This window comes from Mastacembelus armatus, chromosome 19 (genome assembly GCF_900324485.2).
Source record: "Mastacembelus armatus chromosome 19, fMasArm1.2, whole genome shotgun sequence".
NCBI classification, from domain to species: Eukaryota; Metazoa; Chordata; class Actinopteri; order Synbranchiformes; family Mastacembelidae; genus Mastacembelus; species Mastacembelus armatus.
Window position 1 is genome coordinate 7,673,352 of NC_046651.1, and position 22,190 is coordinate 7,695,541.

At 41.5% G+C, this 22,190-nt stretch overlaps 4 protein-coding genes across 8 annotated transcripts; 3 read left to right on the forward strand and 1 right to left on the reverse strand.

Annotated features, from left to right (window-relative positions):
* Window positions 1–275: 275 nt before the first annotated feature.
* On the reverse strand, window positions 276–5,237 carry maff (v-maf avian musculoaponeurotic fibrosarcoma oncogene homolog F). 3 transcript variants are annotated; one of them, XM_033325741.1, is made up of 3 exons: window positions 5,144–5,237; window positions 2,242–2,324; window positions 276–2,071 (listed from the first exon to the last, which is right to left on the reverse strand). In XM_033325741.1, exons 2-3 carry the CDS (start codon window positions 2,272–2,274, stop codon window positions 1,628–1,630), a joined length of 477 nt encoding a protein of 158 aa, XP_033181632.1. In that variant the 5' UTR covers window positions 2,275–2,324; window positions 5,144–5,237; the 3' UTR covers window positions 276–1,627. The 3 variants fall into 3 exon arrangements, with proteins under 3 accessions (XP_033181632.1, XP_026170691.1, XP_026170690.1); XM_026314906.2 differs by lacking the exon at window positions 5,144–5,237 and adding an exon at window positions 4,725–5,104 and having other exon boundaries at window positions 2,242–2,322; XM_026314905.2 differs by lacking the exon at window positions 5,144–5,237 and adding an exon at window positions 2,463–3,361 and having other exon boundaries at window positions 2,242–2,322.
* Window positions 5,238–6,284: 1,047 nt separating this feature from the next.
* Window positions 6,285–8,742, forward strand: tomm22 (translocase of outer mitochondrial membrane 22 homolog (yeast)). Its single transcript, XM_026314701.2, has 4 exons — window positions 6,285–6,594; window positions 6,983–7,101; window positions 7,362–7,479; window positions 7,737–8,742. Exons 1-4 carry the CDS (start codon window positions 6,505–6,507, stop codon window positions 7,809–7,811), a joined length of 402 nt encoding a protein of 133 aa, XP_026170486.1. The 5' UTR covers window positions 6,285–6,504; the 3' UTR covers window positions 7,812–8,742.
* Window positions 8,743–9,653: 911 nt separating this feature from the next.
* On the forward strand, window positions 9,654–13,284 carry dmc1 (DNA meiotic recombinase 1). 2 transcript variants are annotated; one of them, XM_026315377.2, is made up of 13 exons: window positions 9,654–9,710; window positions 10,043–10,087; window positions 10,186–10,332; window positions 10,460–10,542; window positions 11,052–11,104; window positions 11,207–11,248; window positions 11,357–11,429; window positions 11,731–11,822; window positions 11,939–12,012; window positions 12,174–12,288; window positions 12,525–12,585; window positions 12,711–12,827; window positions 13,176–13,284. In XM_026315377.2, exons 1-13 carry the CDS (start codon window positions 9,654–9,656, stop codon window positions 13,243–13,245), a joined length of 1,029 nt encoding a protein of 342 aa, XP_026171162.1. In that variant the 3' UTR covers window positions 13,246–13,284. The 2 variants fall into 2 exon arrangements, with proteins under 2 accessions (XP_026171162.1, XP_026171163.1); XM_026315378.2 differs by lacking the exons at window positions 11,357–11,429; window positions 11,731–11,822.
* Window positions 13,285–13,564: 280 nt separating this feature from the next.
* gspt1 (G1 to S phase transition 1) lies at window positions 13,565–22,094 on the forward strand. 2 transcript variants are annotated; one of them, XM_026315375.2, is made up of 14 exons: window positions 13,565–13,973; window positions 14,228–14,272; window positions 15,477–15,755; window positions 15,852–15,885; window positions 16,255–16,332; window positions 16,636–16,816; window positions 17,100–17,254; window positions 17,528–17,668; window positions 18,436–18,529; window positions 19,975–20,055; window positions 20,298–20,471; window positions 20,831–20,920; window positions 21,032–21,200; window positions 21,370–22,094. In XM_026315375.2, the coding sequence occupies exons 1-14, from the start codon at window positions 13,778–13,780 to the stop codon at window positions 21,420–21,422; spliced, it is 1,770 nt and encodes a 589-aa protein (XP_026171160.1). In that variant the 5' UTR covers window positions 13,565–13,777; the 3' UTR covers window positions 21,423–22,094. The 2 variants fall into 2 exon arrangements, with proteins under 2 accessions (XP_026171160.1, XP_026171161.1); XM_026315376.2 differs by lacking the exon at window positions 14,228–14,272.
* Window positions 22,095–22,190: the final 96 nt, after the last annotated feature.

A 22,190-nucleotide genomic window follows, 5' to 3' on the forward strand; every position in this document is an offset into this window, starting at 1 on the left:
CATGAGAATATCCCCAGACTACTCATGAGCAAGTACTTCTGAAAACATACAGAACATCACAGCACTCGTTAGCTTGTCTTTTCATAACATCTACCTTTAAATACAAATAAAATATAGAATATATCTCTGATTAATGTCACTCAACATTTTCGTCTCTGAGCGGCAAATACAAACATTACAAAAAGGAACACAAAACGGGAATGTATGTGGAGGATTTGCATCGACTCGAACATAATTCCTACCAGACGTGACTCTGCTTTGACACGTTTTTAGCAAAATGACCAACATCTGTTCTACCAGATATGAAAAAGGGAAGCCACAGCAGAACTGTAGCAGAGTTACTGCACAGCAGGGATTGTGAAATGATCATAGCTCGGACAGCAGGAGGTTCCAGAGTAATGTAAAGAAAGAAATGTGCTGTCATGAACAGAAGTAGTTGTTTTTAAACCTTTTGCCTCTTAGCTTTGCATTGTAACTCCTACTTACACTGAAGGCACTGCATTAATGAGAGGAATGTGTATACACATAGTACAAAACTTCTGTCAAAACTGCACAAGAGGGGGCTAGAACAGGGAGCGAGCAGTGACTGGTGAATCCCAAAACTAAGCAGTTTTCACTGTACAGTGTGCACTGAACAGCTTGAAAGAAATCATGGTTCACAAATGCAGTGTTTCTCAACCTTCTTGTCCATTTGTACTCACAAAAACTCCCAAATCCACATGATCTAAGCAGCTGGAGAGCTGTGCAGTTTATCTGAGTACAGTAGACTGTGGTATTTTATTTTGAAAAGTATGGAGTGAGCTCCAGATTGCTTATTTGGAAATAATTTATTTCTCACTATGAAACAAAAACATGTCTGTCAATATATTTTTTATGAAATATCACAAGATTGAGAAACTCTGCATTCTGATTCATACTTTTGGAGACTTTCTTGCCTGGTACCAGAGACAACTGATCCTGGACTGGTGTACCAGGAACGCAGACTTTGTAGAGCTGAAGGAAACTGCAGGTACTTCTGCTCCACCTGGGGTGTCTTGCTGTTGGTCGGGCGTAAACTGAAGGAGACCACCAGCATCTACAGCTGGAGTTGTTGAGTAATGGAGATGTACAGTAACTCTGGTCCGTTTGGTCTGGCTTCAGTCAGAGTCAGTCAACGTCTATGCCCCGTATGGGTCAGGGAACGAGTGTGAGGATTTTGTGCGTGCGTTTGTGTGTAATGCAGCAGCTCTCAACCCCTCGTTCACATTATACCCGCTGCATCTTTCTGAACATAATGCCAAACTTTGAGAATCTCTAAACAAACACACTTAAATACATTTCAGTCAGCTAATCCATGGTGTTGTAAAAACAGCACTAAGTAGAGGATGCCTCCACAGGTCCTAGATGATTCTTTTTAACTATTCCTGGCCCTTACTTGGGAAAAAGTGTAGCGGTTATACACTAGTCTGTCAACACTGTGCCGCACAGGGCTGAATAATGTGAACGAGGCGTGGTGCAGACAAGTGTTTAGTATTTTCCTACTAATATCATCTTCCTGTGTATGTGTAGCACATGTCTGCGTCCTGGTGTGTGTGTGTTTGCATTGCAGCTTGTGTGTCCGTCCTCCCAGTGGTTCCAGCAGTTCCTCCTAGGATGTCTCTTGCTCTCTCTGTGGCTGAGGCTGTGGTGGACTCTTGACGATGGTGATAACTGAGGCGGTGTTGAGACGAGGGGCCGTTGCCAGTAGATTTCCCCCTCCGGCCTCTAGACCCCTGGCGAATCTCTGGAGGGCGGCCAGGCGCGCGCCGAGCCCCTCCAGCTCTTTCCTCATGCCGGCATTCTCGGCCCCAAGCCTCTCCACCTCCCTCTGCAGCTCCATTTTCTGCTGCTCCAGGGCCTCGCGCTGGGAGACTCGTTTGACCCGGCAGCTGGCCGCATACCCACGGTTCTTCAGGGTGCGACGCCGCTGCTTCAGCTTCTGGATCTCCTCACGCGACAGGCCACGCAGGTGGAGGTTCAGCTCCCGGACTGATAGGGACATGAGCTCACTGTCCGACAGGAAGGGCACGTTCTCGCCACATTCCTGCTTCACCTGAGGGGGAACAATGAGAAATGCCTTTAAAGAATACCTGATATAGAGGAGAGTAAAACCCCTTTTCATCGTTGCAGTTTTCCATCTAGTAAAATTAGCCTCAGGCTCATCAACAGGACTCATTCTTCTTGAGTTAATAAAACAGGGTTTTACTTTGGGCTACGTGTTACCTTCAGGGCTTTGCTGTTTCTTTCTGTTGTCATGATCCAACTGTCTTCAGCTTTTCCGCCCAGTCAACAGCTATAGACGCACTGGAAGAACACAAGCAGCACACACATAAACAGAAAAACAAGATATGTTAGCACATGTGACATCATCCATATCTGGCCTGACATTTACACTTTGCTCACAAGACAGCCAGTCATGCCTGATAAAGAAAAGGAGAACCCACTGATTTTTCATGCTTCTCCAAACACGCTCTCTCATTAAACTCTGCGGCTTGATATGAAAGGAAGAGGAGGTTTCGAAAGCGACGTGCCTTTTTCTGTTAGCTGGAATAGTTGAGGAGGAAGTTGTCATGTGTGTCTGCCCTTTGGTTGCTCAAAGCAGGTGTCCTAACCAATTCCCTCAACACTTCCTCTTGTCAACACAACTCCAACGGTTCAAAGCTTTGACCGATAAAGCCTAAATAAGGACAGGCTCTTGTGGTGATATCTTTCTGTACAATTGTTCACGTTTTAAAATAATGTGTTGTAAAACAGAGCAGAACTACACCACCAGCGTTCAGACAGTTTCCCTATTGAAATGAAAGAGAAAGTGTGCTCAAACCTGACTTATCATGTAGTGTACACAATAACAGACTCTACATATCACAGACATGTTAAGATTATTGTTAGCATCTACTTGAAACCTGATGTTTTTGTATGTATGTAAGTATTTTACACATGCTAACAAGATCAAATTAACTGCTAATTCCTGGTGTTATAATAAAAGCTTGGGTAAGTGTGCACTACAACTTCCAGTAACAAACTGTAAAGCAGCAGTAAGGGTGTTTGTGTGAGTGTGTGCTGCCTTAACGCTACTGTATTTGGAAATTTTTCTCCCATTCTTCATGCTGAACAGTTCACACAGACTGCGTGGGGACTTCCTGCACTCCTCTTAAGGTTAGCTCACAAATGCTGCTATGTGGGGATTAAAGTCCAACCTTACACTACTGCGTACACACACCCCAGGTCACATCTTGGCTGGTTTTGCTGCGGGTTGTGTTGATGAAATGACTCTGCACTTTTCTTTTTTTTTTTTTTTTCTCCTCCACTGTCCTCATTTCAACAGCATGCTGACCAAAGCACACAGGATAGAAAAATGCTCCGCTGCAAGCTAATTTGAAGCTCTCCTGTGTTGGCTGTTTATCTAATACATCTTAACACAATAACATTAAATTAAGTTTAACTTTGACATCATCAGACCACAGGGTGTTTTCCCACGAGGCTTTTGAGGAGTGGATTTGTTGAACTGCAACATTGGAGTTTCTTTTTAGAGTCAGGGTGCTTTCATTTTCTCCTCTATAGCACAGGAGTGTACAAATAAAAACAAGAAAAAAATGCTAGTGTGCATGGGTGGCAAAACACAGCCTCCTTGTTGCTTTGAGGTCACTGTTGACCTTTTGGCAGCTTATCTGATAAACCAACTCTGCACTTTTTCTTCTGACAAATAACCTGATCAAAACAAGGTTGAATTTTTCCACATCTTGATTACAATCATCGCTGGGTTTCAGGATGTATTTCAGATCTTTTACATCTCTTTTCAACCATAAACCTCAGGGGAAATACGTTGTCATCTTAATGCTGAAGGGTTTAGGCCATTTAATGCAACTCGTGTTAATTATTATTTAGTAGTAAAGTAATAAATATAATATAGTAATCAAAATTAAGAATCAGTCATCTGCTTGGTTTTGAATTATAACATGATACTTCTGAAACTTAATTTTTACTTTTACTTGTGAAAGTCTTCTTCTATGGCTTTTTGTTTATGTTTTAAAACTGCACTCCCAACAATACAACCACTGAATGAGTCGTTTCATTTAAAGTCTCTTTTCCTCTGTTTGGTAATAAACCCAGACTTTCTATTTGCAGTTAAAACTGAGCTGCATGACAGAAATACACCTGAACTACACATAAGGGCCTACAATATGCTGACCCACATACGCTATATAAAAACACACGTGTCATAACAGTGGATTTGCTGACAATAAACTCAATTTCCCGAAAAGCGTGGGTAGTGGGGGTTGCAGCAATAGCGGTTGTCCGACCAGCTTGGACTCCGGCTCTAAAACCGAGCAGACCGCCGTTTCGTAAAGTCACGGTGATTCAGCAATAAACCGTCTGCTCAGCTCCGCCAAGACCGCCAGGCAGCCTAAACCCTGAAAAAAACCACCCGGGACCACGTCTTTGTGTTCGTGGACACAGGATATCCACGCGTCCACTCGACTCTAAATATCACTTTAGAGGACACGGTGCTTTTTAAGAAATGCTACCGAAGTGCAGCTCAACAAGTGAGCGTAGCGCCGCTAGGTTCGAGCTACAACTAACGTGGGCTATATAGCTAAACACTCTAATGTCTATCCCGCTCAATACCGAGTGGTTAAATAACAAAAAAGCTAACACTCCTGGAAACTGCATTTATTCACCTAGCTCCATCCAGAGTCCACCCTTACCCTTATAGGGACAGGAGCTGGCCAGCTCAGGGCAAAGGCGCTGCTGCTATAGTAAACAGCCATCACGAGTGCCCACGACATCCATTTTAATAAGACTTTAAATAACACATTTAAATTGTTTTCAAGCGTCCGGTTAAAGGGGGAAGAACCTCCTCTAGCTGCCAAAAGCTACGAAGTTAAACACAAAAAGAGGGGCCAAGTTATCCGCATCATCTTTAACACGCTGGTAATGTCAAATGTTAGCACCTAGCATGTAGGGTATGTGCCGAGCTGAAGGAGATTAAACATCTGCCTCACTTGTCCTTGGGTGGTTGGCAAGTTCCCGACGGATAAGACGGCTTTAATGCTTCACTGCTATACGCGAATTCAAGCCGAATATTTTAAGGTTTAATATCTGGTTTAAAAAATAGATATTTACCTGCTGGATCGAAGCGACTCTGGCGACAAAATGTCAGTCCGCCTTTTCCCGGAATTACTCCGCTGCTCTCTGAGGTTGGATTCTTTCATTCATAAAAAACACTAGCGATAATGACGTCAGGCCTAAAGAATGAGGGCGGAGCTAACCCCGCCCCCGCGGTGTACTCCCGGAGGATGTAAACAAGGAATCCCTGCTTCCCAGAACTTTTCCATAAGCAGACCGGCCTGTCACTGATCCCAGAGAGCAGCCTCTGTGCAAGAGGATAAAAAAAACACTGGAAGAGGCTTTAGTCACACTTTACTGAAACTGTTTTATTAAACTGTTTAAATAAAGTTTTTCTTATCTTAACTGTTTTCTTTAGCATTAGCGGCTGTTTGATGCTGAAGTTGTAAATTCCAGAAAACCACGTAGCTACATTTTAAACCTAGGAGCTCATAATAGTACACAGCAAAACACACATAGATTCAAAGATTCAAAAACTTTTATTGTCAATTCGACTTACATGTGCAGGACATACAGAGGAATCAAAATGCTGTTTAACTGTTTTGTTTTTTAACTGCTGTAACAATTGAATTTCCCCTTGGGGATTAATAAAGTACTTCTTCTTTTTCTTCTTCTTCTTATCTCTGTCCTTAGGACTACAAATCAAAAATAAGCAGTATAAAGTAAAGTAAAATAATAAAATAGAACATAAACACACATTCATAGATAACAGTATAGCTACCATATATTTTGACACCTATGTTTTTTTGTTACAGGTTATATACACAGCAGGTTATTTAGGTTTCCTCTGACCTTTTGTATATAACAATAACACCCATCACAACAGCCTAATGCAGAATATGCTCAATAAAAGTACATGACCAGAATAAATTTTTCACTTCTTTACAAAATCCAATTTATGTTGCATATTGGCTGTCTGCATTAAAACTAACTTCACAATGCAAATGTTATGGTAGTTTTATATATTTTCTGCTCCACAGTGTCAAAACATCCTTGAATTTTTCTGTAGTAATACAAAGCATAACTGTAACTGCATAACTTTTGTTTGTGACACTGTTACTGTAGTAGATGAACCGCTATGAGACAGCCCATACGACAGGGGGCGCAGTGTGTTTTTTGGTGACGTACAATTTGACCCCTGCCTTGATTCCGTCATCAGAGCCTGCCGAGCTTCACGTTTTCCTCCTGTGACCTCGGACAGTCGTTGGACAGATGCACGCCTCCTAGCATTAGCTTTACAGGAAGCCGGTGGGAAATAATCAGAAATACGTTAACAGGCTGCCGGTTTTCCAGCGACCTGTTCCTGTTGCTACCCAGCTGGTTTAACCCGACAGAGAGAGGCGCGGGCGAGCAGGAGACATGGCCGCAATCGAGGAGCTTTCCCCCGCTGCGGGCCCGGTGTCCACCCGGCCCCCCGAGGACGAGATTGACGACGACGAAGATGAAGATGTAAGTGTGTAGTCATCCAGGTATACTTTAGAAATCTGAATGAGAATAAAACCAACACGAAGTCACAGTGTTTATGTTTAGTTTGTCTTCTTTTTAAACCATGGCTGGACTGGAGCTAATTAGTTAGCTAGCTGCCTGAGGTGTGTGCGCGCTGGCTAAACACAAAAAATGAATTAGTTATAGTTAACTAGCTATAAGCATTGCTAAGTCTAACTAATAGTTCATGTCTTTGTTACACTATGAAGTGAAGTTCTCAGTGTAGTAACACTAAACGTCAAGATAACGTTAATCAAGCAGTATGTACTAAGTGAGTCTGTCTATTTTTGCATGGTGTTGATCCTCACAGACGTCTCTGTGGTAAAGTTTCTTCTATGTTGTTGTTCTCAAGCTGGATGAGACCCTGATGGAGAGGCTGTGGGGCCTGACAGAGATGTTTCCGGACCCTGTTCGCACAGTGGCTGAGGTGTCAGCACAGTGCTCGCTCTCGCTGGCTAAGAAGTTTTACAGGTATGTCTCTTCTGTGTTTTGTCTCTCATCTCATCATTGTAAGAAAGGAAACTGCATCCCAGTGATTAAACGGATTGACTCCTAAATCCACACTGGATTTTATTTCAGCAGTACAGATTAGTATTGTCTTTGCCTTCTTCACTCACACACATCCCCTAAGTGGTTGAACAAGTTAATAGCAGAATAATTTAGTCAATAGCAGGAAATGACACACCTCAAACACATCAGAAACTAATAATGAGGTTATGAACTTGTTTCAGTTTTTCCCGCTCTGCACTGTGGGTGGGTACTACCTCTTTCATGATCTTGGTGCTGCCTGTGCTGTTTGAGACGGAAAGACTAGAGCTGGAGCAGCAGCAGTTACAACAGCAGAGACAGGTGAGTGTTCAGGTACACGTATTAAATATGAGCTGCGAGAGCAGACACACTTGTGGCATTTCCAATGGACTGTAATGTAAGAGAGTGGACTCTGATTTGTTTTGTGGAACAAGCATATAAGGTTTTACAAGTGTGGGGAAGCAGGTTTTGACATGGGCTGAGGAGTCCATGCAGTACAAACAGAAGCTTTAAAGTGTAATGACAAATGAACAGTACATTGATCAACAACTTTAATTGATTGAGTCTTTACCTTCTAGATCCTGTTAGGGCCCAACACTGGAATGTCTGGTGGGATGCCGGGTATGATGTCTCCTGCACCTGGCAAGATGTGAGCGATAGGAAAGACCCACATGAACCTGAGAATCTGCTGCTAGTGATAGAGCGAGGCTGGTCACAAGGAGAGACAGAGAGACCACGGAGAAGAGCAAAGATCCACGGTTTAAAAAAAAAAAAGCTGTCTATGAACAGCATAACGTTAGGCTCAGTCAAACACATTGGGTTGGCTGATCAGATTGGAGGGGGAGGATGTGATGTGTGTTTGACACTTCTATCTCACTGTCTCTCCTAACTCCAACATCATGCAGAGACTGATTTCCAGAAGCACTGCTTCAGTTTTCTTTTTTAAATAAATCCTTACGTCAGCATAAATAATGTGTTCATTAAGGGAAAACAGGTGAATCAATTGAAAGAAAATATTCTGGATGTTACCAGTTGTGTGTGTTGTTTTTGCAGCCTGAAGAAAAATAATATACTTTTTGTTGGTATTCACATCCACAATCATATGCCCGCTAGTTCCACGTATGGTGATTATTAATAGAACATCTGAGAGGATAATGTACACAGTTATTTGATAGGAATATGGCCTCTTTGTTACAATTCACATTTATACCATTTATGTCACGGTGCCCCTCACTTTAAGTGCACTACTGTTATTGGGTTTAGTTTAAGCATTGGATTGTATACTGCAGCCATCCCAGATTTTTTTCTAGTACAGAATCATAGATTGTTGTATCTTTTTTTATTGATCCTATGTCAAATGCAAAATATTGTCTTCAAAGACAGTAAATGTCATCAGTGGCTGCGTTGGTTGATAAAAGTTTGATGGTAAATTTCTCCATGTTGCATTGGCATTTCCAGTCTTAAGAGAATGTTTTCTGTTCTATTTTCTGTCTGTTATTCATGTGATAGTTTTCAATCTCTCCCATGTTGCTGTTTTATATTCAACATGACTGCGGAAATTAAAACACCAGATCAAATGGAAAACTTGTGATTTCTTTAACCGTGTTTGGTTGTTTGATGTGTTTTTGGTAAACTGTGTTTCTCCATTGACAATTATTATAAATGAATGACCAAATGAAATTATTGAAGTGATGCAACAGTTATCCAAGTTATATTGACATAAATGAGTTTTATTTGCTCTTCTACAATGTATATCTTCTCAAAAGAGCTATTAGACTTAAATGCCCACTTTAACTTCTAACAGGGAAAACATATCTGCTGTGAAAAGATGCACTAATGTTAAAACGATGCTTCAGTTTTTGGTGTTGAGTCATTTATACAACTATATCAAACCAATGTTTAAAATGGGAAAATTACCGTTTGCGTCCGGATCGTAATATTATTCTGTGACTTCCAGCATTGTTTTTGAAAGTTCAAACACGCTACAAGTCACGTTATGGAGAATACGTGTTCTGTAAAGTCATTAAGTGTGATTGCCTCCGGGTCTTGACAGCATCAAGTACCAAGTGATATGTAAGTCATATTATGCTCGTCCAATAAGTACAACTGTAATTTCCATCTGCACTTAAACACATCTCAGACAGAAATTCCCGCCAGTTGTCATAAGATTTTTTTTTTTCATAAACCGAAGAGCAGCTAGCTTTTAAAATACAAAACAAACTTAAAACTTCTCTGCTACAGCCTTTTTGTTTTTTGTTAGTTAACATAACTGAACAGAAACATTTGTTAGTCTTCATACTTTTGCTGACTGCGTGGTTTTGTCTTGTGAGTTATTGATAGAGCAGGGTAAACAAACAGCTAGCGTTAACGTTAAGTCAGTAACAATAACATTGTGTATTTAGAGAGGTGAGCTAACATTGGCTAGCTGACTTTGGCTAAAGAAGCCAGTAACTGAACCAGGAAAAGTGTTTTTACTTCAAGGATTTCCAATGAAAATGAAAGCTGTAGAGGATCAGGTGGTAGAAGATGATAGTAGTTTCCAGGATGATGAGGTGAGATGATATTTTTATTAGTATTGCCAACAAACAGTGACCTAACCTAGCGTTAACATGACTACAGGTACAAAATCCCTGCTCAGCTATTACAAATATTAGAGCTGAATAGTAAACATTAGCTGTCAGCCCACCTAAAAACATTAATTGTTCAATTATGAAGTAATTATACTGTGTATATTGCATAACACAGGCCCAAATCACCCATATTCAACATATTTACATAGTATTAAAAATACTAAAATATGTAAATACAAAAACTGCGTTCTTCAGCAATCACCTTCACTTAACATCTGTATCAGGTAGACTTTGTTTTTCTCCGGCCCTAACAGGAGTCCTTTTTCCAAGACATTGACCTCCTACAGAAACACGGGATTGTGAGTAAACACCAGGGCTGAAACATGCTCAGTTTCTTCCTTAAATTAAAAGTTGGCAGTCAGTGTGAGCATCTCTCACTCCCCACCTGTGACCACAGAATATGGCCGACATCAAAAAGCTGAAGTCAGTGGGTATCTGCACCGTGAAGGGGATCCAGATGACGACACGTAAGGCTCTGTGCAACGTCAAGGGTCTGTCAGAAGCAAAGGTGGAAAAAATCAAGGAAGCTGCTGGGAAAATGTTGGTAAGAAAGGATTTTTTAAATGTGAACTACTTAATTTATTACTTTCTTTGTATGTCCTTGGATTTGGTTTATAAATCACATTAATCAAAAAGCTTACACATATGAGATCACGTTATTTACATTATAGAATGTGGGTTTCCAGACGGCCTTTGAGTACAGTGCAAAACGGAAGCAGGTGTTCCACATCACAACTGGGAGCCAGGAGTTTGAGTTAAGATTTACTGTTCATTTTGATAACATGTACAATGTAGGTCTTCTACTGCAGAACATATGGTGCCGTAATGTTGATAATGTAATGGCAGCTCAGCTTCGTGGATTTTGGTTGACTACCTATTGCCATAGAGCTTATATCTTATCCTGGTCTATTAGGCAATTAGTTAACTACGTTTTAGTCAATTATTTAATCAAGTTCATTTATTCAGTTTACTTTTCCCATTAGAGTGTTCTAGCAGATTGAAATTATAATATGAGTACAGTATAATATGAGTACATTTTCACCACTCTAGCAAATTATTAAGCTTTATGAGATGCACTCGCATTTAAAATATTTCTTTGCAAGTCTAATTTTACTGTAATATCTATTTAACTCATGAGATGTTTAAAGAGAAATATTTAAATTTACCAGCCAGTGCCTGGTGAAATGTTGTGAAATGATGATCGATAAAAAAATATATAATGATCTTCTGTTGTGTCTGTTTCCATATGACTCTAAACTGTAGTAAACTGTTGGGTGGAGGTATAGAGAGCATGGCTATCACAGAGGCCTTTGGAGGTGAGGAGACACCTTGCACTGCCGTGACGTCTTCCTGTTGTTAAACACACAATAGCTTTTGTTTTTGGATTTATTAAAGGTCCCTGCATTGTTTTATCATAGAGTTCCGCACAGGGAAAACCCAGCTGTCTCACACACTTTGTGGTGAGTAAGGAGCCTTAATAAAATGTCTGCTCTGTCGTGGTTAGGAAAAACATTGCTGTGGAAATCATATAATTAGAATAAAACAGACTCTGTGTTGTTTGTGTCCAGTCACTGCTCAGCTGCCAGGCGAGGATGGCTACTCAGGTGGGAAAGTCATTTTCATCGACACAGAGAACACCTTGTATCCTCACAATGGTTGGAACAGCCACAGCACGTACGACTTGATTGATGTTTAAATAAACTGCCTCAGGCTCTACTGAGATATCCTGTGTTTTGTATTACTTTCATTCCAGAAAGAACCGTGATGACAGAACCATGGTTGACATGTTGCGTCATGCATGAACTCCATGCATGATGGTTTTGAAAACATGTTTATGAGTTTTTTCTACATCAGATGCTGCAATGTCACTATACGATTACTGTAAATGTGTACTGTATGTTCTGTGTCACATTATCCTTAACTTGTACCTGTCTGGTTCAAGTCGCCCAGACCGCCTGAGAGACATTGCTGACAGGTTTAATGTGGACCATGATGCTGTGCTGGACAATGTGCTTTATGCCCGGGCCTATACCAGTGCGAACAGATACTTCATTTACACCAGAAAACATTCATGTTGTTTGTATTGAGACAGTATCCAGGCAAGGTTACAATATTTTGGTGTTATTTCACAAATCTCATTTACTTTTCAGGTGAACACCAGATGGAGCTGTTGGACTTTGTAGCAGCCAAATTCCATGAGGAAGGAGGAGTCTTCAAACTGTTGGTGAGGAAAATTATAAAATCTGCATGAAGCTGAAGGTTTTAGAATGAGTACTTCCTTGTTTTGTTTTTTTCTCTTAATGCGATAAGCAGCAGGCATAATTTCTAGGAGTATGGGTTTCCAACCTGTAACCTTTCTCCTTGTCTGCTCCACCCTGTCATCAGATCATTGACTCCATCATGGCTCTGTTTAGAGTAGACTTTTCTGGTCGAGGAGAGCTGGCTGAGCGGCAGCAGAAACTGGCCCAGATGCTCTCCAGGCTGCAAAAGATCTCTGAAGGTCTGAACCAGGAGCATGCATCTATGTAAAAGCCACAAACAGCTGCCATATCTTATATAATGAGAATGGCTATAGAATACTTTATAGCTGTTTATTATTATTTTATCTGTCTAATTTGGGCTTTTGTTTTTCTTTCGTGATGGGCTCAAGTGTGCATACAATATAACTGAGTAAGATTCCAACTAATTCATATTTTGCAGATGGAACTTATTGTCTTTCATTTATGTTTCCCATAGAGTATAATGTGGCTGTGTTTGTCACCAACCAAATGACAGCTGATCCTGGCGCAGGAATGACGTAAGAGACGGCTACTTCTCTCATTCTGAATATATAGGACACGGTTTGTGCTAGACTATGCTAAAAGCTTTGGAATAACAATGTTTGATTTTTGATGAGAAAATGTTATTTCTTCACTGTTGTAGATTTCAAGCTGATCCTAAGAAGCCCATTGGTGGACACATCTTAGCCCATGCCTCCACCACACGGATCAGCTTGAGGAAGGGGCGTGGGGAGATGAGAATTGCCAAGATATTTGACAGGTGGTTAGCAAATAGTGTCAGTAGGTCAATGTTGTATGCACTAAAGGAAAATAATTTGAGTATTAAGGCAGTCTTCCTTTTTAAAGTAAACCTGTTTGTACCTGCACTTTAAAAACAGAATTCTGGTTTAACGCAGTGGTCATCACTTTTAAGAACTGCAAAGTGTGAAACAATAACTTGTGTAGGCTGTACAACTATAAGAAAATGTGTTTTAAATTTTGGAGGACTTGTATCTGGCCTGAGCCATCGCCTAAGATCTGGACTTTAATTTGAGCAATGAAAATGGATGGGAATCACATTGGACGCATTTGCTGTACTCAGTTATCTTGTTTTCCTGCTTTCCTCTAGTCCAGATATGCCGGAGAACGAGGCCACTTTTGCCATCTCCACTGGAGGAGTCACTGATGCCAAAGAGTGAAGGATAAAAAGAGGAGACATGTTAGTGCAGTTCCCAGTTGCAGTTAATTTAAAGTTTTTAAGGTATTTTTAATTTATTTATGTATAATTATTTAGAAGACTTAAAGTTACACTGACAGTTTTGTACTGTGGTATTTTTTATGTATTTATCCTATTACTATGCTTTGTGGTATCTTCTGTGTTCCAGATATGTTTCAAATAAACAAATTTGCAAATCCACTTTGCTGTCTGTGTTTATAGTTTATCCTGGTGAGATATTTGCAGAGATGGAGAGAAATGTCAAGTTGTTGGTGACGGTACAGTGCTGGCCTCTAGCCGTGCTTTGGGGACCTGCAGCAGCTGTAGACCACTTCTCGTCGGGTAGGGGATCCATATGCTTGTCAAAGCGAGGCTTAACAAAGCAATGGGAACTTCACCAAACGTGCTGCTAAGAGTCTGAAACACACCAGCAACTAAACGCGTTTTAACGGAACCAGAAGAAGCGTCCACCTTTCCCGGCAGTGGGAGGCTTGTCAACTCTGGAGAAAGGAGCGATGGACCCAACTGACACAGCCCCGGATTCGTGGGAGCAGGAGGAGGATGGCGAGGCCCCGGCCGCCGCGGCGGAGCTGCCGAGCGCCTTCGCCGCCCTCAACGTCAACGCCAAGCCGTTTGTCCCCAACGTCAACGCCCCGGTGTTTGTCCCGAGCTTCCTCCAAACCAGCGCCGTGGAAATACCGGCCTCAGATGGTAGGTCAGCGCCAGACAGCCGGTTGGAAGTTAGCTTAACTCGCTAGCTCGCTAACCCAGCTAAGTTAGCCTTCCTGTTTGTAACTCGCCTTGTCCAGCCCATCCGCTTATCGCTTCTCTAACTCATCAACAAGTCAGCTTCAGCGCTGGCTGGTTTATAATACAGCAAAAGTCACAGCGAAACGTACAGCGTGACCTCCCTTGTCTAATAAATATTTATGAAAGTTTAAAATCCGCTGTTTCTCTCCCCAAAGGGGCCCCTGATCCAGTTGCCAGCATGGAGGTGGCAGAAACAGCAGGTATGCATCCACAGTACTCCAGGCACTGCATGTTCAGGCTGTTACAGGTGTGGCTGCAGGCTCAGGTGGGCAGATTTACCTGGAGCCAGATTTGAAATCTGAGGCTGACTGGCAAGGCTTGGGTGCTCACCTTTAGTCTCCCCTGCTTGTATTGCAGCTCACTGAACCATATTTGGATTGGTGGTGATGGTAAACCCATGTGCATGGGCCTACGTATAATATGATGCAACCTCACATGTCCATGCCTGAAATAGACATTTCACTGGCACACTGTGATGTGCGTGGAGCACAGCATGTCCAAGACCCTGGACTGCTGCTCTGTGTGTGTGTGTGTGTGTGTGTCAGAGCAGTTTGAAATGTATTTGGCTGCTCCAGAAAAACACAATCACTTTTTTCCTGACTGGATTAAACTTGCTCCTCTCTGGTTCTTTCACATTTTGGGCCTGATCTGGTTTGTTGTGTGTCTCTACTCAAGTTACAGAGAACCAGTGGTTTTGTTTTTAAAAGAGACTGGATGCTGCAGCTGCAGCAGTGAGTGACAGAAGAAATAAGTGACCACATGTAGTTTATATAAGAGACAGACAGGGGATGTGTTCTGGAGAAACACTTACCTTCAACATTACACTACTTCAACACTTTCTCCAAACAAGTCTAAAAGACAAACCATAGGTAGAGCACCACGAGACGGTCGACAAATTGCCTTTTTGAGTTGCCAGTAGTCATTTCTTACAGGCTGATTATAAACAACGAGGAGTGAAAAGAAAATAGGCTTTGTGCATGACTGCTGGGCCGCATAATTTCATAGTTACAGAAATGGCAGGCGGACTTGTGTGTGTGTTGCCATGGGAAGATGCTCCTTCTGTTATGCTCAGCGGATCTCAGGGTACTCGTTAGTTTTCTGAACTCTGTTTACTCGGCAGAACATTGCAGTGACTGTGGACAGCGTTAGCCGACGGCATGCATGAGACATTAAAACATATGTGCTTGTGTGACAGCAGGTTGAACCAGCTTAAAGTCAAGATATTAAACATAAAATAATTTAACTGTCTGATATAGAGCAACTACCAATAATAGCGCACAAAGTGTCTGCAGGTTTTCACTCCACCTAAGAAGTATGATGCCGTATGTTCCTCCTCTGTCCGAGCTGTAGGTTTTCTGTGGTGTCGCAAGCAATAACAAGTGTAGTAAATGTTTGTGGTTCCAGCTCCGGTGGAGAATGGAGCCACGGAGGCTGACATGACCACGGAGGAGGAGACATGGGAGCAGAAGGAGGAGCAGAAGGAGGAGCCTGGGGGAGGTGGAGGTGGCGGAGGGCAGGAGGACCTGGGTGGAGGAGGAGCCTGTGAGGAGGGTGCTGCGAGCAAGGAGGATGAGGAGATGATGGAGGAGGAAGAGGAAGAGATGCCCATGCCCAAAGTGGCTCCGGCGCCACCGGACGCTCCCAAGAAAGAACATGTGAACGTTGTCTTCATCGGTCACGTGGGTGCGTCTCATTTATGTGTGTGTGATTTTAATGTAAGGAAGATTATAGAGAAGCTCATGTTCATGTTGTAAGATTTCTTCTGGTTTTATCTGTCAGATGCTGGCAAATCAACTATCGGAGGACAGATCATGTGAGTATCTTTTTTTTTTTTGTTGTTTTTTGTTTTTTTTTTGTGAGCCATTAAATTTTCCTACTGCAAAGAAAACTGAAACTTCATTCAGAACCAGAAACTTAAACAGATTCACTATTCATTGTTGAAAAACAGACTCTATGTATGTTTGCTGTGTTGCGTAATCTTTCACAGTTAGGGTATTCAGAGAAGTAAGGCACTACCGCTGTTAGCTACAGTCAACAGGTTTCATCTTGTACAACAGTGTTTTTCAGTTCAGGCTCTAGTTTGACTTTTGTTCCCATAAGGCCACACATAAAGTAGATGTAATACCACTTAAATGGCTGGTATTATATTACAGCTTTCTTTACCGTGTTCTCTTCTTTCTAGGTATTTGACTGGAATGGTGGACAAGCGAACCCTGGAAAAATATGAAAGAGAAGCGAAAGAAAAGAACAGGGAGACATGGTGAGAAAGGCTCGTGTTTCTGAGATTCAGACTGGTTTAATTGCAGGCAAATTGTTCTCCACACCTGATGGAGGGTGTATTTTCTTTCATGGCACCATTTTGTGCCGTCACAGGGATGCATGAATTACACCAATTGCAAGAAACTGCTTAATGTTTAAGAAAGATAAGTTTGATGCCCTGTCTTTTAGTTATGCATTTAAAAGTTATTCAGCAAATAATCACACAATTGATTATAATAGGTTTGTCACATGTGCAGTTATTTTAAGTTTTGTAAACATAATAAATAAATATGGCTGCTGCCAGGTATCTGTCATGGGCTCTGGACACAAACCAGGAAGAGAGAGACAAAGGAAAAACCGTGGAGGTCGGGAGAGCTTACTTTGAGACGGAGAAAAAACACTTCACCATCCTTGATGCCCCCGGACACAAGAGCTTCGTCCCCAACATGATCGGTGGAGCCTCACAAGCTGACCTTGCAGTCCTGGTGAGGTGCACATTGACTAACAACCGAAAACACAGACTACCTACAAACGTCAAACACATAGATTAAATCCTTTAATCACAGATTTTTATAAGTTAAACTTTTTTTTTTTTTTCTTGCTTCATGCATTTATTTGTAAATTATGTTTTCACCACAGGAAGAAAGTCTACAGAAACATCCATAATCTACTCCTCATCTTTAATCAGATATTCAGAAGACAGCACTTCGTCTGAATTTGGCAATAGATAGTGGAATAACATCTGCTCGGTTTATTGGTTTGTATCAGGTGATTTCTGCACGAAAGGGAGAGTTTGAGACCGGCTTCGAGAAGGGAGGACAGACAAGGGAACACGCCATGCTGGCTAAAACAGCAGGAGTCAAGCATCTCATTGTCCTCGTCAACAAGATGGATGACCCCACCGTCAACTGGAGCCTAGAGAGGTCAGTGTGGTCTGGATGAAAATAGATTTATGCTTACCTCAGTTTTAATGCTGCATCAGTGGCAGTTTCACACTATACATAAAAATTGTGTGGAGAAGCTGGATTTTTTTTTTTTTTTTTGGCGCCAAAAGATGGGGCAGATTGGTAGCAATACATTTTTCCTCATTGACTATGTTTTTAAAATGAGATTGCTTTTGGATCCCCATACTGCAAATCAGTGATGTTAATGTATTTGGTGTTTTAGTCAATATTGTCATCCTTTTGTTCCGACAGGTATGAGGAGTGTAAGGAGAAGCTGGTGCCATTTTTAAAGAAGGTGGGCTTCAACCCCAAGAAGGACATCCACTTTATGCCTTGCTCCGGACTCACAGGTGCCAACCTCAAGGACCCTGTACCTGAATGCCCCTGGTACACGTAAGTCAGCTCCATGAATGTGTTTCACTGGTTGGGCAGTATGTAGTATCGTCAGGTTTTAGATGCTGTGATCTGTTAGGTACCATGTGCTGAAGCCTACTAAGAGTAAAACACACTCCTTTACCTGAACAGTGACACTTTCATATATGTTAACAAAAATCATTGCATCCAGCCACAGCTGTGTTTATACAAATTTATAAGTGAAGAATTGCATTAAGGTGCATTTCATGTCATTAAATTATGAAGTCAGAATTTATGTCTGCTCTGTGTGTTGTCAAGGCAAATCCAGTGTGTGTGAAGTGGGCCATTCCCTTTAAAAACAAAAAGTGCCATCATAAAAGGGCCTTTTACAGCCATTTACCCCTGTTTGTCATTCAGTGCTGGGAGGTGAGTCTGGAAGACCTAATCAAAAGAAGTTCACTGCGGTTAGTGAACAGAAACCAGGATAATTGTGCACGTTATGGTTTCATCAATAAGGTTGTACATGTTTAACACTTGACTGGTTAACATAGCTCACTGCTGTTAAAGAGATGGATTGAGCACATTTGTTTGCTCTGTTTCTTCTTGTGTGCAGCAGGATGTTCAGCTGCTTCAGGCCTCAGCATTTTGTCCAGATGCTCTTGAATTAAGAGCCATCAGCTGTCACAAATCAGCCAGGGTTAGACCTGAGGACACAGTAGCTGTGCTCACGGAGAAACTTCTGATAACAGAAACAAAACATGAACAGTGGGAGTTTTTGACTGTGGTAATGAACATTTCTTTGCCAGGGGTTTGCCATTTATCGCCCACCTGGACAGTTTGCCAAACTTCACCAGATCCAGTGATGGACCAGTCAGACTACCTATCGTAGACAAGTATAAGGTGAGCAGCCGGAGGGCTTTGATTCTCTTATTCTCGAAAGAGAAAACCTGAAATCTGTGGCAGCTTGTATCTTCTCCACTGCACTATCCTCAGCAGATGAGTGGGCGGAAAATTTCTTTCAGTTTTTGTTTACTTAGCCAAAATCTTTTTTGCTCCGCTCCCGTTTGTCACTTTCCTTCCTCCTGGTTGATTTTCCAAGAGCCCACAAACAGGCTCAGAGACACACACTGCAGCCCCTGCATAGGCATTCCTCCTTAACGTCATTTATCTTCTTGGCAGATGTTGGAAGCAGTTCAACACGTAACACACAGTGTTGGTGGAACTGACTTATTTTGGAGTGCTCTCAATTGTCCTTACAATAAACATCTTCATATGTCATCTTTTAGCTTTATCCTTTTGTCATTTTGTTGTTTTAATACTCCTCTCCTTGTGCTTGTCTAAGATCCTTATGTAGCACTTATATGACTAAATAGTCCCAGCTGGTGTGGTTATGGTTGGATGAGCTGGGGGCTACATACTTCTGACCGCCCAGCTAAGACCTTCAGCAGGGACATGCAGCTGAGGATTAAATGATTATCAAGACTGTTTTGTCGAGGACTGGATCTCATGATTGTACACCATGATCGAGAACTCACATTGACACTGTCTGCAAAAAGTAATCATATTTTAGTAATGCCTATAAAAACACTAATGTGTTTTGATTGAACCTAGACAATTAGAGAAGCATAAGGCAATAATTATACAAATTAAAGATACTCAATTGAATGATGGATCCAATGGATGGATGTGCTGGATAGTGGCTCAGCCAGGCATAGTGGCCTCCCTGAGCCTCTCTACCTTTAAAATATTTCTATTCTCTTTAAAAACCTTCTCTTTAAAATTTCCAGGTTTTTCTGGGCCGGTGGCCATAGCTCTTTACATTGTGTGCAAATCTTTTGAGATGGGATATTCACCGTTCTGGTTTGCTCCCTACAACCCTGCTCAAAGTGCTTAAAAAGTAAAACCTGTTTAACCAATTAGAGAGCTGTTGCTAGGCAGATGTAACTAGGATCAGTTTAGAAGTCAGAAGCCAAATATACTGGGCAGCAGTAAGAAAAGTTATTTATAAATTCATTATCACTCATTATGTTGTCAGTGGGTTTTCAACTGTTAAATTATTCTCTATATACACAGTAGACCATCTGGGGTCTAGTAGTGAAAGTACTGTGGTCCAGAATTATAAATGCTTATGAAGGGCAAAATTTCCTTTTTCATTCTGTTTTTACACTAGAGAAAAGCTTTACAATTTACAAGTCAGTGATTCTTGTATCTGTAGTAATGGATCACAGCAGCAGTATTAGTAGTAATATGTGTAGGTGTACAGTTTTATGTAGTTTTTCCCGAATATTAAAGAATGTCAATCGTATTTGAATTTCTCTGATCTTTCTAATCGCATGTGTTTGCAGGACATGGGCACAGTTATCCTTGGGAAACTGGAGTCTGGATGCATCAGTAAAGCCCAGCAGCTGGTCATGATGCCAAACAGGGTGAGACCTCCTCTGTATGCCTTTGCTGCATCTCACATGGGTCCATTGAACCTTCTGTTAGAAGTAACGTCAAGGCTCAATTCTTACATTAAATGTGTTGCAGCCTCAACTAAAAAAAAAAAAAAAAAAAAAAAAAGATGTCACAACCCAAAGGATTTAGTTTCACTTCCAGCCATTACAATGTGACCTGTTTCAGTACAGCAATGATGTGTTCATTAACTGTATGTCTGTGTGTGTTGCAGCACACAGTGGAGGTACTGAGCCTCCTCAGTGATGATGTGGAGACAGATGATGCAGGTCCAGGGGAGAATCTGAAGCTGAGGCTGAAGGGCATCGAGGAGGAAGAAATCCTTCCGGGTTTCATCCTCTGTAGCCCCGACAACCTCTGCCACTCTGGACGCACCTTTGATGCACAGGTACAGACCACAGGTGTACCAGTGTCGTACAAAGCACTACTGTAATTTGATATTTAATATTTAGTGTTTAAAGCAAGTGCACAGTAGCTATTTGGAACAAAGATAAAAGAAGGAGACACTATAATATTTTTTCCTTTGAAGTTCTCAGTGCAGTTTTAGAAAGTTTTCATTTTGGATCTTGCTTTTAAATATTCTGTATGCAAACTTAGAGAGTGATTATTACAGTTTGTTTCAGATAATAACCTGAGCTGATGAAAGACTATATACTGGGACTATGTCAAATCAGCTGATTGTGACTTTGGATGGTAAGATTCTGTTAGCATGTTGCTAAATTGCCTTGCTTAATCCCTTCATTTCAGATCGTGATCATTGAGCACAAATCAATCATTTGTCCTGGTTACAATGCAGTGCTTCACATCCACACCTGCATTGAAGAAGTACAAATCACAGTAAGTTCCAGCTCCAGTTTTTCAGACTTCTGCAGAGTATTTCATGGTATGTTTGTGATTGCCTCCTGGCCTGAATGGCCTTTGGTTAAACTCTTCACATTCCTGCTGCAGGCCTTAATCTGTCTGGTTGATAAAAAGACGGGGGAGAAAAGCAAAACACGACCACGCTTTGTTAAGCAGGACCAGGTGTGTATTGCCAGGCTCCGGGCAGCTGGAGTCATCTGCTTAGAGACCTTTAAAGACTTCCCACAGATGGGCCGATTCACACTGAGAGACGAAGGTAATGGACAATGACACTTTAAATATGGTTACTTCAGGTACTAGGATTAGCCAACAGATTTTACACAACTACGGTAGAGCGGATGTTGTTCTAATTTTTCTAATGGTATGAACTAAAGTCTTGTGTTGACATTTTATTGCTCACTTCTCTGCATGAACATCTCCACCAGGCAAAACTATCGCCATTGGCAAAGTGCTGAAGCTGGTGCCAGAAAAGGACTAAATGCAACAGTGGCAGCATGCATGGAGTTCTTCCACTCATTACCAGAGGAGAAATGCTGCTAAAGCCGACCCAAACAGCTACTCTCTCTTTACACACAACTATGCTGAAGAGAAGAATGATGACGACAGTGAAGAAGGAGAAAATTGCAGAAAATGAAGAAAATGAGACTGAATCAGTTTTTATGATGAACAATATGAATTGAGAGACCAAGTCCAGTGTGTCAGCTTTCTCATATTGAGAGCTCAGCTATGCCACTAATGTAGCTACATGTCCCCCTTCTGTACTCCCATGGCTAACTGCTCTGTCAGCTGGCCACACCATTTGTTTTTAGAATGGAAATGGATGCAGTGTTGCTGAGTTTGGGGAAGAAAAACAAAAACTTCAGAATGATTTCATATCCTGAAAAAGAGCAGAGTTAGCCTGTTATTATGATTTACAAAGTACATCTCCCTTGTTAAGAGTGGGGTTAAAAATCCAACGGACATTTTATTTGGTTTTAAGGATTGCTGTACCAAAATTTTTTTGTTTGGTCTCTCTCCACATGGGATGCTTTAATTGGATGGAGCACACATACTAGTCTGATGAACCAAGGATAAATACACTCACACAAACAGACACACACAGCTGTTACATAATCTGAACTGAAAATAAATGATCAAGCTGCAACAGAAAGGTGTATTTGTTTTCAATTGGGATGGGCGAAACATCCAGTATCCAGTGCATCAATGCATGTATTCGGGATGGACGATTATTATTATAAAAAAAATG

What these genes read in the sequence shown, in the direction of transcription:
- maff (XM_033325741.1), bottom strand. Translation starts at nt 2,274, where the DNA reads ATGACAACAGAAAGAAACAGCAAAGCCCTGAAG. An exon ending in GAAACAGCAAAGCCCTGAAG is followed by an intron (nt 2,072 to 2,241) that starts GTAACACGTAGC and finishes GTTCCCCCTCAG; the next exon opens with GTGAAGCAGGAATGTGGCGA.
- tomm22 (XM_026314701.2), top strand. Translation starts at nt 6,505, where the DNA reads ATGGCCGCAATCGAGGAGCTTTCCCCCGCTGCGGGCCCGGTGTCCACC. An exon ending in CTGGCTAAGAAGTTTTACAG is followed by an intron (nt 7,102 to 7,361) that starts GTATGTCTCTTC and finishes AACTTGTTTCAG; the next exon opens with TTTTTCCCGCTCTGCACTGT. An exon ending in AGTTACAACAGCAGAGACAG is followed by an intron (nt 7,480 to 7,736) that starts GTGAGTGTTCAG and finishes TTTACCTTCTAG; the next exon opens with ATCCTGTTAGGGCCCAACAC.
- dmc1 (XM_026315377.2), top strand. Translation starts at nt 9,654, where the DNA reads ATGAAAGCTGTAGAGGATCAGGTGGTAGAAGATGATAGTAGTTTCCAG. An exon ending in ACTGGGAGCCAGGAGTTTGA is followed by an intron (nt 10,543 to 11,051) that starts GTTAAGATTTAC and finishes TCTAAACTGTAG; the next exon opens with TAAACTGTTGGGTGGAGGTA. An exon ending in TTATGCCCGGGCCTATACCA is followed by an intron (nt 11,823 to 11,938) that starts GTGCGAACAGAT and finishes TTTACTTTTCAG; the next exon opens with GTGAACACCAGATGGAGCTG.
- gspt1 (XM_026315375.2), top strand. Translation starts at nt 13,778, where the DNA reads ATGGACCCAACTGACACAGCCCCGGATTCGTGGGAGCAGGAGGAGGAT. An exon ending in GTCAACTGGAGCCTAGAGAG is followed by an intron (nt 17,255 to 17,527) that starts GTCAGTGTGGTC and finishes TTGTTCCGACAG; the next exon opens with GTATGAGGAGTGTAAGGAGA. An exon ending in CTATCGTAGACAAGTATAAG is followed by an intron (nt 18,530 to 19,974) that starts GTGAGCAGCCGG and finishes ATGTGTTTGCAG; the next exon opens with GACATGGGCACAGTTATCCT.